General features: G+C 31.4%; 4 protein-coding genes across 9 annotated transcripts in view; 1 reads left to right on the top strand and 3 right to left on the bottom strand.

Moving 5' to 3' along the window:
* LOC122637132 (BUB3-interacting and GLEBS motif-containing protein ZNF207-like) overlaps window positions 1–3,764 on the bottom strand; it is a 10,323-nt gene extending 6,559 nt beyond the window's left edge. For 2 of the 5 annotated variants that reach the window (XR_006329127.1, XM_043829069.1), the window contains exons 1-6: window positions 3,548–3,764; window positions 2,971–3,097; window positions 2,488–2,852; window positions 2,068–2,404; window positions 1,903–2,001; window positions 1,497–1,863 (exon numbers count right to left, since the gene is read on the bottom strand). Coding sequence is in view for 4 of the 5 variants with exons in the window: in XM_043829069.1 (XP_043685004.1) it covers window positions 1,497–1,863; window positions 1,903–2,001; window positions 2,068–2,404; window positions 2,488–2,852; window positions 2,971–3,097; window positions 3,548–3,588 (1,336 nt within the window). In the remaining variant the exon portion in view is untranslated. Of the gene's footprint in view, window positions 1,378–1,496; window positions 1,864–1,902; window positions 2,002–2,067; window positions 2,405–2,487; window positions 2,853–2,970; window positions 3,098–3,547 lie in introns of all 5 variants that reach the window. The other 3 variants (XM_043829071.1, XM_043829072.1, XM_043829070.1) reach the window with 3 other exon arrangements.
* Window positions 3,765–3,906: 142 nt separating this feature from the next.
* Window positions 3,907–6,353, bottom strand: LOC122637133 (zinc finger and BTB domain-containing protein 16-A-like). The gene is made up of 6 exons (XM_043829074.1): window positions 5,997–6,353; window positions 5,345–5,537; window positions 5,114–5,253; window positions 4,887–5,049; window positions 4,548–4,802; window positions 3,907–4,468 (listed from the first exon to the last, which is right to left on the bottom strand). The coding sequence occupies exons 1-6, from the start codon at window positions 6,074–6,076 to the stop codon at window positions 4,337–4,339; spliced, it is 963 nt and encodes a 320-aa protein (XP_043685009.1). The 5' UTR covers window positions 6,077–6,353; the 3' UTR covers window positions 3,907–4,336.
* A 455-nt stretch (window positions 6,354–6,808) lies between these two features.
* On the bottom strand, window positions 6,809–9,315 carry LOC122637131 (protein deltex). Its single transcript, XM_043829068.1, has 6 exons — window positions 8,834–9,315; window positions 8,498–8,690; window positions 8,171–8,437; window positions 7,811–8,099; window positions 7,412–7,730; window positions 6,809–7,255 (listed from the first exon to the last, which is right to left on the bottom strand). The coding sequence occupies exons 1-6, from the start codon at window positions 9,001–9,003 to the stop codon at window positions 6,934–6,936; spliced, it is 1,560 nt and encodes a 519-aa protein (XP_043685003.1). The 5' UTR covers window positions 9,004–9,315; the 3' UTR covers window positions 6,809–6,933.
* A 551-nt stretch (window positions 9,316–9,866) lies between these two features.
* Window positions 9,867–12,306, top strand: LOC122636937 (ubiquitin carboxyl-terminal hydrolase 30 homolog). Of its 2 annotated transcripts, XM_043828633.1 has the most exons (6): window positions 9,877–10,447; window positions 10,566–10,724; window positions 10,830–10,993; window positions 11,085–11,492; window positions 11,605–11,943; window positions 12,018–12,306. In XM_043828633.1, exons 1-6 carry the CDS (start codon window positions 10,345–10,347, stop codon window positions 12,270–12,272), a joined length of 1,428 nt encoding a protein of 475 aa, XP_043684568.1. In that variant the 5' UTR covers window positions 9,877–10,344; the 3' UTR covers window positions 12,273–12,306. The 2 variants fall into 2 exon arrangements, with proteins under 2 accessions (XP_043684569.1, XP_043684568.1); XM_043828634.1 differs by lacking the exon at window positions 10,566–10,724 and having other exon boundaries at window positions 9,867–10,447.
* Window positions 12,307–12,500: the final 194 nt, after the last annotated feature.

Raw genomic sequence — 12,500 nt, 5'->3', positions numbered from 1 at the left:
TATATGATAAACCGGCCGAGCGGCCGAATATATAGAACTAGTAGTGACAAAGCTTTTTATCGAATAGAAAACGCACGTAATAATCGTGAAATATAGATCGTATGACTGAAAAAGCAAATATCTTTCGATTGTAATAATATTAATTTAATGTAATCGTGCTCCTGATACCAATGACTCTAGTTTCGGGAGGAGGTATATCACATCCAAAGACTCATGATGTGTCCAAAATCAAAGTGGCTGCCCGACGTGGAAGGAATTGGAACAGATGTAATTTCGTTGGCCGCTCGACCCACCTGCCCATTGACAATAATGTAAATATACAGAAATATTTATATAAGTATATTAATATGACGATGATGAGACAATAATAATAGAATTAATAATAAGAGTAATAATAAATATAATGATATATATAGATATATATATAGATAGGCCATGTCACCGCATGCTATTTGCTAAGGACCAACCTTGTTGCACTTGTATAAAACACGGTTTTAGTAACCAGACTGGGTTCGTTCAACACTCACCAAGGAGTGACTGGGCACCCTGCAAACGCACCGTTAAAACGTAAACGTACAAGACACGCTGACATCAATTCTGGCATACGGATGAATCCTGAGCGCGCTAATATTCGTACTGTCATACTTCTTCCTGCCTCTCTCTCTCTCCCCTTTTTTTTTAAAACTTTAGAATTCTAGTGTACCCTCATTAAATTAAAAACTGTGTTTTCTCCCCATTGTTTAGTCCCTTTCTGTTATTTCTTTTAGTTTCTTTCCTCCCCCTCACTCTGATTTCTTTTCTCCTTTCCTTATATAGATATTACACTATTCTAATCTTGGGTAAGTAAAATTGGAATGAGGGAGAAAGGGTTGGGTACACGCCAAAAGGCTATACATAATGGTGGATGAAGTGCAAAAGTGTATTACCTCGTCTCATATCTTAGATGAAAAGAACTCTCTCTATTTTATGGCTTCAATATCATTGAAGTACTTTGTAAAAAATATATTGTCATAAATATATTACAAATAGCATGATCCGTCTTAATGTTATTAATGGATTTACGAATTTAAAGCAAAGGGATCTGTATGGATAGGCCGTTCATTTGTAAAGCAGTGAATCAAATAGACCCACCAAAGAAAAATTAAATTTGTGAATAACATTGATGATCTACTATAGTAAAGAGATAATAATAATAATAATAATAATAATAATCATAATAATAATAATAATAATAATAATGATGATAATAATAATAATAATAATAATAAGGAAAAGACACGTGATATGTCTTACAATATTTTTTGTAATATTATCTAATTTCAAATTGCTAGATATATTCTTCTTTCTCATGCACTTAACAGATGTTCTTTGATGGTTCTAAATCGATAAAATGAGGGTACATAAGTAATTGACATATTTGCACAAATTTATCGGGGTAAAAGGAGGGCCCTTTTTTTTGGGGGGACAGAGATCAAAGTTTGAAATGGTGAACTTACCTGGTGGTAGGCCCATGGGGGGCGGTCGCATCATGTTACCTCCATGAATAAGAGCAGGTGCAGCTAAGGTCATTGTGGGTCGCATTAATGGTGCCATAAGAGCAACAGAGCTCACAGGCATTGCTGCTGATGCTGGTACCATTACTGCTTGTGGAGGCCTTTGAAACCTTTGTTGTTGTTGCTGTTGAAGAGCATTTAATGCAGCTTGTTGTCTTTGCTGCTGATCTTGAAATGCAGCAGCTACATTAGCAGCTGCTTGTTGCTGCTGCTGCTGTTGTTGTTGTTGTTGTTGTTGCTGTTGTTGTTGTTGCTGCTGCTGCTGCTGTTGTTGCTGCTGCTGCTGCTGCTGTTGTTGTTGTTGTTGTTGTTGTTGTTGTTGTTGCTGTTGCTGTTGCTGTTGCTGTTGCTGTAATGCTGCAGCCTGTTGATTGGCATCAGCCTGTACCGATCGGGACTCCTCTGTTTGCCGCCGTTGATATTTCGGCAGTCTTGCTCTAATTTCCTCCTAATATATATTTCCAATGTTAGAAACTATTTTTAATAATATTAAAATTCGCACTTGAATACTTACTAAACTGAGATCTTCAGGGGGATGAATAATTTTACTAGCAGCCCCTGTTGTTGCAATAAGATTAACTTTTTGTTCGCTACCAAGGTTACTATTAGTCGTGGTACTACTTTCAGTACCGCTATAAGCAGGGAATGTTGGCTTGACCGGTCCTATAGACCCACCAGCCACTGATGTAATTGGTTTAAAATCTGTACCCAACGGGGTAGATGTCACAGCCGTAGATGCAGCAGTGGAAACAGCCGCAGCACTTGGAAATAATGGCCTTGTTGGCGGCATGGATGTACCAGATACCGGTGGTTGTATGCCTGGTGGCATACCTGGCATTCCAGGCATCATACTATACAAGCAATTAATTATAATTAATTCGATTGTTTGAAGAATATTTTATGTATTCGAATGTAACTCAAAAAATAATCCTACCCAGGTCCCATAAATGGTGGACCTACTGGGCCCATAGGTCCCATCATATGATGCATGGGTGGTGGGAACTGACCCATTGGTGGCATACCAGGATGTGTTGTCATTCCCTGCATTACACCAGACATGATACTAGAACCCGTAGGCATAGCTCCCGGTGCTGAACCTAATAAACCTTCCGGCTTCGCCTTCTTTTGTACAGGTTCATCTTCCCCAGAACTAGGTGATCCTGGTCTACCACCATTTCGTTGTCTTTCATGCTCTTTAGCATCATTTGGTGGGATTCCTTCCATTCCATATATTTCTATTTCAATGTTGCTACGATTTGGCAAAGAGTTAGGTACTTTATCTATTGCTTCTTTGTGTACCTATAATATCAATAATAATAATAATAATAATAATAATAAATACATACATATATAAAATAAAATATTGACAATAAACATAAATGAAAATAGAATAATACTACATAAAACGTTATATTACCTGCATACAATGTATACTAAGTCCTGGTCCCGTATATAATTTTTTATGACAAATGTGGCACTTGAAGTGTTTTGCCTTTTGATGTTGAATAAGAATTTTTTCGTCTTCAAATTCTCTATTGCAATACCTTAATGAAAAATTAAATTAAGGAAAGTATACTCTGATATAATATAATGTAATGTCAACTTATTAAATACATGAAACTTTTTATAGATATAACAACAATTAGAAAAACCTTTACGATTAAATAATGCATCACGAGGCGATTTGAATTATTATCGAATTGTAACCTTTTTACGACGTACGTATTATTTAATATACATATATTGATTTCTACAAGGACTGTGTATTAGTCTTACGTGCGTATCGTCGTTACATTACATGAAGATACTCATTATTTCTTATATTTATGACGTAATACGATTACCATTAAATACTTGACAAATTGGAAAGAAATTTAATATAAAAATATAATCAGTATCTTTATTTCGAGTAATAGTCACACATATACGAATGCGATCCTAAAATATAATTACGTAAAATACTTTTCGATGAACATTTATTTCATAAAGGATACCAACACCATGGTCTCGATTGCTTCTTCTTTTTACGTCCCATATCCTATTTCTTCTAATCAAAAACTTAAAAGAAGCACAAATATGTTAAATACGTTAGGCAACTACGTGGTAAGAACTCGATCCGCACACCAGCAATACACACGCGTAAAAACCGATAACAGAAAATGGCGCCAGCATCTTTTCCGTATACAGCGGAAGTCAGTGTAACCAATCAATGAAAATAAAAGTCTTTGTAAGCTTTGTTTTATATATCGCGCTTTTTAGAGATGATTTTTTTATTGATTAATTTTACGAATAACATAACAATAACGAATTAAACATTTTTGTTAATAAAAAGTACTTCTCCATAACCACAATGTTATTTGCCATTCAAGTTTATTCAATTCATGTTCTTACCATTTCACGACATATATATATGTACAACGATTTATAAAGATACAAATATGATTTTGTGCACAATATTAAAAAATGAGTGAAAGAGCGACATCAATATGGTTAAAACATTCGTCATTATTTACAATTTGGACGCTTTTATCGAGTAGTGTAATTTTCAATATTTCATATATATTAATATAAATAAACTGTGATATATTATATCATGACAATGATTATTATCTACACACATATTTACATACATAAATTGTCAATTATAGAAATTAATGAGAATAGAGTTATACCTACATAAATATAATATAAATGGTGGACTGCAATGATTGTTAATAAAAATTCAATATTTTGTGAATATTTCAAAGTAAGAAAGGGGTTTTAAAAGTAGAGGAAGACCTCTGTTAGCTAGCGAGTCTTTGTTTCAAAGGAAGATCGCTTTCAGAATCGCTTGAATCATTAGCGCCAGCAAGATCATTATCGGACGATAAATATTCTTCTCTTTTAGATTTGTTTAGCCTTTGTACTTTTTCTTTCTAGAATATTTAATAAACATTTTTTACATAAATTGATAGCATGTATTAAATAATGTAAAACAGATTCGTTTGTGATTACCTTTGACCAATGTTTTGCTGGTCTCTTTGATATATTAGTCTTGGGAACATATTTATTAGCTACTGCTTCGACCCTTCTAATATCAAAGTCTTGATCAACTTTTGTAACAGTCTGTAATCTCTGTTCTTCTGATGTTACATATAAATCATCTGGTTGATGATAACTATTGTGAACATCGTATGCTTTTTTACTACAAAATAATGCAGCACAAACCGTACATTTGATGAGATCTTCTGGTACTGCTTCTCTTTCCTCCTGTTATTAAACAAATATTACATTTAGATCATTGTTCTATAAGGTTTTTATTATAATCTTTAAATTATATATCATATCATTTACTTGAGTATGAGCCCTCTCCAAATGTTGTTGTAAGTTAAATTTTACAATATATTCTACGCCACATAAATGACAATAATAAACACTCAAAGCATCGTTCATGGAATTGACCTTAATTTTATTGCTTGGTGGTGGAGTAGCAATTGGTTGATATAAATGCACCATCCTTTATTACAAAAAATATATATTTTTATAAATTTATTAACACAAAAAACAATAATTATAATTACCTTTTATGTATGGAACGATAATGATAGTCCAAAGCTTTTTTATTATAAAATATCACGTCGCAGTCCTCACATTTTTTATGCTGATCTTTATTTTCACCTTCAATGGAATCATGTGATGCTTGATGATTATCTCTATGAGTCTAACATAAAATAATATTCTTATATTTAATTAGAACTTTACAGGAATAAAGTCAAAAAAAAAAAAAAAAATAAAACATTTGAATTTATTACTTTTAATGGAAATTGCATGCCACAATAGTGACAATAGAATTTTGTTGACGAATTTGAATGGACTTTAAACCTATGTCTAATCGTTGCGGTTACACTGTCAAATGATTGTCCACACACATCACATTTAGTATCTGCATTTTTGCTATTTCTAACAGGACGTCCACGAGTATCTATTTCTTTATTTGCATGTTTTCTGAAAGAAAAATTACACATTTGCATACTTTTGAACATCTATATAACTTCTAAACTTCTTTTATTAGAATATCATTATTTCTAATTTTTTTAACGCAACACATGTATACATCACTTACATCTGATAAAACTTTAGCTCATATTATACTTCCTTTTCAAAATAATCGTCTAATCTTAAAAATATATAAATAGTGATGTAAATATATCATGTATATAATAACCTCAAATCAAAACAACTATGATTGAATGACACAATGAGAGTAATACTCAATGGATAATATAGTTCATTATAGTGACAAAAGTAAGAAGAAATAATATAAAATGTTTTGTTGTCTAACTCGTAATGATTTCTTTCTTAAATTTATGAAAATAATACAAATAAACTCGTTCTATAATTTCACGAATAGTCGAGATCGTTGATTTTGTTTATAATAAGAAATATAAAATTTAACATAAATACCTAAAATGTTCCTGTAATCCTTCTTTGGAATCTAATTTTGAATCACAGAGAACACACTTATGCTGCCCCTTAGCACTCATTTGGGCGCGAATTTTTGTTCTAAAAAGAACATCGGAACTACTTCAATCGTAACGATGCAAAACGATACGATTATGCGTTTTGCATTTCTGTATCCATACGTTAAATAAAAAATTAAAGCACTTTAGAAATTCCTCAAAGAATATTTACTTCTTTTTTCTCGCTATTATATAAATGAACTCCGCGAAATATTTTTGTGCGTAATAAATAATATATCTTCTAAGAATTCACGTTGTAGAGAAAAATCAATTTTCAGCCATTTTAATTATCTTGAAAGTCGCGCCATCTATCTAAAAGGAATACAAAAATCTCGACACAATACAACAAAAGATTAAATATTTTTAACCTATAAAATTCATATACATGTATGTGTATATATATATATATTTCTTTATCTGTTTTTTTTTTTTTTTTGAAAGTACATATAAACTTCAAATAACATTAATAATTCAAAGCAATATACATGTGTTACAATGGAAGACCTATAAATAAAATTATATTCAACAATATTATATAAAGTTAGACTTTTTTCGACCAGATCTTTCCTCTTGCTTATAAAACATTTGCCAATTATACAAACAAAAAATATAAAAAATAATAGCTATTTTATAAATATATAATTATATATCTTAAATAATTTCACTTGACGAAAAATAAAATTTAACATTTCCTTGCTTGGCTCGGAATAATTTAAAATTATTATCATAATTTTCATATATTAGAAACCGAAAATATTCTTTTTCTTTTTTTTAAATTTTGGTTCCAAGACTGTATAAAAATATTTTTCACGTAATATAATTTCAATAGATCTGTTCGTAGTATTTGAATATACGTTTTTATAATGTAACTTTAACATATATTATCCATCTGTTACACCTTGAGCTGCCAACTCTGCTAGAGTTCTTTCGAGGTAACTTGTATCAGGATAACCATGACCAGACGTAGATGGACCTAATTCAGTCTTATGATGAATTTCATTCCATGTTATTACATCTTCACGACCGGTAGTTATAGATCGTCCAATTGTGAATATCAGTCTTCGTTCAAATGCAATTTGTAACAGTCTTAATACTCTACGACCTAAGTTATTATCTGGTAAATAACAAACTCTTGGAAAACCAACAGCGTAATATGCTTGGCCAGGATTTGGATGTTCTGATCCTTGAACTCCAGATGGAATGCTAATGTAAAATATAAAAAAATCAATATGAATGAAAAAATAATTGATTCTTGCTTCATAAAATATATAAATATATATGCATAAACTATACATACATAAATATATATTCTTATTTCATAAAAAAAATTACAAATCTTTTATTTTTTTTTTTACTTACTCATATGTTATCTGTATTGTATTAGTTTTTGGGAAACCAGGTAAAGATCTTGGTATCCTTGTCCAGTTCATAGTACCTGGTGGTTGATTACCCCTTTTCTCTCCGTATATTAGTCTACACACTGGACATTGTATGTACATAGGTGGTTGTTGACAACTAAGCATTGCATTTAGACATGCTAAGTGTAATCTATGTTTGCAACGAGTTAATTCTACTGTCAGAGGTTCAGGACTGCCTAAACATACAGGACATGAATCGGAATCATCACTTTCAACTACTTTTACATACTGAGATATTACGTCTGATGTTGTATCTACGCCTAGAATAAAAATCATTGTTTATCATTAATCATAAATAATGAAAAAAATTTATTAATTCGTTCATTGAATCACAACATACCAAAATTAGATTCTTTGAATGCATCATCACTTCCCATACTACTGTCTAACAAATCCACAGGATTTTCATGACTCAAATACGTTGATACAGTGTCAACACTAGGTCTACGACCGCTTTTTGTACTACTGGAATCTACATCCAAAACACTGTCCCATGTTTTTGTTTTATCAGAAGTTTCAACAGTCGTAATAGAATCATTATTGTCAATGTTATGTTTGTTACTAAATATGTTGAAATTATTTAAAATAACTCTTGCAATATTGGAAGGGCCTGTATCTCCACTTTTGCTCTATAAAAAAATAAAATTGAATGTATAAAATGAAAGATTGAAATGTATCGTAATAAAACGTATAAACTTACTTTTTTATTATTTTTTTTGGTACTACTGTTAGACGTTTTCTTATGGATCATTTTACTTGAACTTTTAACCGTCACAGAAGTGCCCTTTTTCCCAGTAGCAATTTGTAATTCTTCTAAAGCAACTTTAACCAATGGATAAGGTGCTTGTTGAACACGACGAATAGGTCTTACATAGCCGGTACAACAACGAACTTGAGTCAGATTACAAAAATTGATGATATATGGAAAACCTAAATAAGTCTTAGAAACATCAATAGTCTTGTCACCCTAAAATTCAAAATGATATATACAACTGTCCTACCTCGTACTAATCTAGCTTATGCTTACTCGTGCCCAGGCTTCTTCGATAAGACACTGTACTTCCATATCGTAAGTATGCCAATCGTCGGTATCTCCAGCCCATTCCCATTTAGCACCTTTCCCTGCCGGTGAAACAGGATGATAAAATTTTCTTCTTACATTATGCGTTTCATCTCCATCATCACTGCATTGCATCTTGGTCTTCAAATTAATATAATACCTAATAAAAATTAGAAAGACTTAAAACATGTTACTGGCGATTGACGGTGACAGAGAACTAACGTCTGATTTAATGTCACATATTTAAAAGTTAATATTTTCTTTTTGAAATGAAAGAAAAACAAATTGCAAAATAAATGAAACCTTTCCAAACTAGGATCGGCATCGTTAAGGAAGACTCTTGTGAGTTTTTTACAATGAGCTCTTTCAAGGTGTTGAGATACTGCTGGACTATATGGTCTCCATCGCCCATGACGATTTTCCCATTCCCAAACTACTACTGCATGACCGTGTTCTTGCCCGTGACCGTTCATCTTTACATTTAGGAATTTCACACACACACACTACGCATACTATCGCAATAGTAACGTGGGAACATTTTCAAGTTTCCCACGGCCACTTTACAACGATATATTCACACTATTTACGGATTATTTTCTGTAAAAAATGAAAATTGATTATAAAAAATTACTACAAATCTTTTAATCCGATAAACGTTTCAGGAACATTTTACAATTCTTGACTGTCGACGTTTACAAAAAAAAAAATGTTAAAAAGAAAAAAATTAGACATTCATCCAGTTTGCAAAGTAATCGAACATAAAACCACAAAACGGTCAGCGTGGTTCTACTTGACATAAAAACTAGAATGCGATTTCAACGCCATCTGAGAAGAAAAATGGCTGACATATCGATAACCTAACATATATGTAAAACTAATCGAAATAAACGTATACATGAGTATTATACTGTTTATATTATGTTTATTAAAATAATTAAAAAAACACGCAAATCATTTTTAAGCTCTTATTTGTGTTCTATACTATTCTGACGATCACGTGAACGAAAAACGAAGTAATCGAAAATTCGCGCCATTTGAACATCATATGATTAGTCATGTGATACCACTGTCGAAATCGATAGACGAATTTTTTCGAATAAAAATTATTCGAATTAATAATCAAATCTGTTTAGATTCAATTGAAATGTCTTCCTCGTGTTATTATTATTATTTTTTTTTTTTTTTTATTATAAAAATAATCGGAATTTTTTAAAAATAAAAATCTTTGTTCGACTCGTCGTTTTATCTTAAGAACAAATTAAAGTTTTGACTTTATTTAATTTTATATAATGTTTATAAATATTTCGTAATAATGACGTAGTGTTTATGTTAATTCAATTATAATTGCAAGATATTAGTGAAGTTTCTCTAAAATATGTCTGTAAAGTTGGTATCATTGCGTAAGCACATATCGGACTGTACGTCGTACTTGTTCTTATTAACGCCGAATATCTTAAAGGGTCGAACGGTTTGATTTAATTTCAGTAGAATATTATTATATTTGAAGTAATATCTAAATGGTAAAGATAATATGAGCATTTTATTCATTCGAAGGGAAAATTATCATCCTGTGACATTTAATACATACATAATAAAAAGTAACTGAGAGTGAATAGATTAGAAAAATTTGAAAGAGATTTATTCATTACATTATTTTAAAGTTAATGAAAAAAAAAAAAAAAAAAAAAAAAAAGGATTCTTTGAATATGTGTATTAATCTAACGAATTGGATGTCGGTAGACGCAATTATAACTTTTAAATTAAATTAGAGGAAGGTATAGTATCGTTAAAATTGCGTATATCCGTGAATCGAGATGATGGATGTCGACAAAATTGCCGTGTTCGCCGGTGTGGGACTTGCTGTAGCAGTTGGAGCATTTGTATTATGGGGTCCGTCTCCTAAACCTAGAAGAAGAGGTAATTTATTTTTATCGACGAAGATCAATGGATATAAATAACATTATCGATATCTATCAAGACATTTTAATAAGATTTTATTTATCGTTATATTTATAACTTATTAAATGTTATGTAGGTAAAGTGGTTGGCATTAGTAATCTAGGATATACTTGCTTTTTAAATTCCTTGTTGCAAGCACTCGCTGCTTGTCCGACTTTAATCACATGGCTTCAAAGGCAACGAGAGAAGAACGAAAAATGCAATTTTACCACTACTTTGCTTTCAGTCTTTGAAAGTACGATGTAATGTTTAATATATTGCAATAAATATTTTACATTGATAAATATTTCATTGTATAAGATGTAAACTGTTTAAAATATACGATAATGTACTTTGTTAGAAATCAATGGTCATACCGACGACTTATACGGAGATGTAACGCCAATTGAGATAATATCGTCTCTTGGTTCGCAATGGAGTTTTGCGCCTGGTTACCAAGATGCTCATGAATTATTTCATATACTTCTAAATGCATTGCAGGCAGAAATTCAACCCATTAACAGAGTACGAATCTTAATTATTTTGTACAAAGATATTGTACAAATAGAATCAAATCTAAAAGAATAATAATTATAAATTTATATCATTTTTATAGCGAGGTTGTCTGTCAGACGCATTACCTAGAAGTCCTTTAGTTGTGGCAGATCTTAAGGGTTCGGGAGAACCGATAGGTCTTCGAAGTGTATCATGCAATGATATAGTATCTGCCGAAAGAAATCCAAATTCTATGCACGGATTTGACACGAACTGTAACAATCATATGACAATATCCACACCATCTATATCATCTCATATACCTTTAGAGTACAAGCCTGGTAAAATTCTGGATAGATCTTCGGAAATGTTATCGCAACATAAGAGATATGACGCAGAAAACGATGAGCCAATATGGAATTATCTTTGTGAAGTATCTTTAATTAATATGCCGCCTATATGGAACGAAGTGCATCCATTTTCTGGATTACTAACTAGTCAATTACAATGTATTAATTGCAATTGGAAGGTTGGTAAAAATTGTTATAAATATTTTCTAATATTCTTTTTCTTCTATTTTATTTTATTTTGTTTTATCACTTTTATTGAAACAAGTGTTGCAATTATTATCTTTCTTTCAGTCCCCCGTACGTTATGATAAACTTGAAAGTATTTCTTTGCCATTACCTGCTCCTGGTTCAGTTCTTCAATGGAAGCAACATACTTTAATTGAATTATTTTCACGTTTTGTGAGTAGTGAAATTGTTCATGATGTAGAATGCGATGGTTGTGCATCTCGTTGCGATGCTGTTAAAACCCTTACCCTTGGAAAATTGCCTAAATGCTTGTGTATACATATACCAAGAACTACATGGAGCTCATCCGGAATGCCAATTAAGAGAGATGATCCTGTTGTTTTTTCTGACACTTTAGTGTTAGATCCATTTACATTCATAGAAGCAAAAAAAAGACTTGCAAAAGTAAGTGATACGTTCTTTTGAAAAAGAAAATGAACGATAAACGTAATAAATATAATATCATTTATATTCTTTAGGGAGATGCACAAGCAATGTTGCTTCTTACAAATCAACGGTCGACCTATGGTAAACATAAATATCAACTTCAAGCTGTTGTAGAACATCGCGGACCTGTGGATGCTGGTCATTTTGTATGTTATAGACGAGGAACTAGACCTGATAGATGGCTTTATACATCAGATTCAACTGTTGAAAACACATCCCTGACAGATGTACTTTGTGCCAGTCCTTATCTTCTTTTTTATGAACGAATTCATGAATTGCATGCATAGTTAGGAACAAATTAAATCTGAGGTTGTTAAAGAATTTATGGTGATTCTTATTAGAATTTTCATATAATCATTCCTCTAGTAAATTCATTCGTTTTTGGGTCCAGTATAATCGTAGGAATGAAATCATTGTTAAGAAATCTTTTAATTTCTTAAAGGTATGAATTGAATCACTGTTGTGCCATAACTCCTATTAGAATCAAATTATTATCTTTCGACATTTTTTTTTTT

The sequence above is a fragment of the Vespula pensylvanica genome, chromosome 24 (assembly GCF_014466175.1).
Source record: "Vespula pensylvanica isolate Volc-1 chromosome 24, ASM1446617v1, whole genome shotgun sequence".
Taxonomy (NCBI): Eukaryota; Metazoa; Arthropoda; class Insecta; order Hymenoptera; family Vespidae; genus Vespula; species Vespula pensylvanica.
This window is presented reverse-complemented; position numbering and strand designations above follow the sequence as displayed.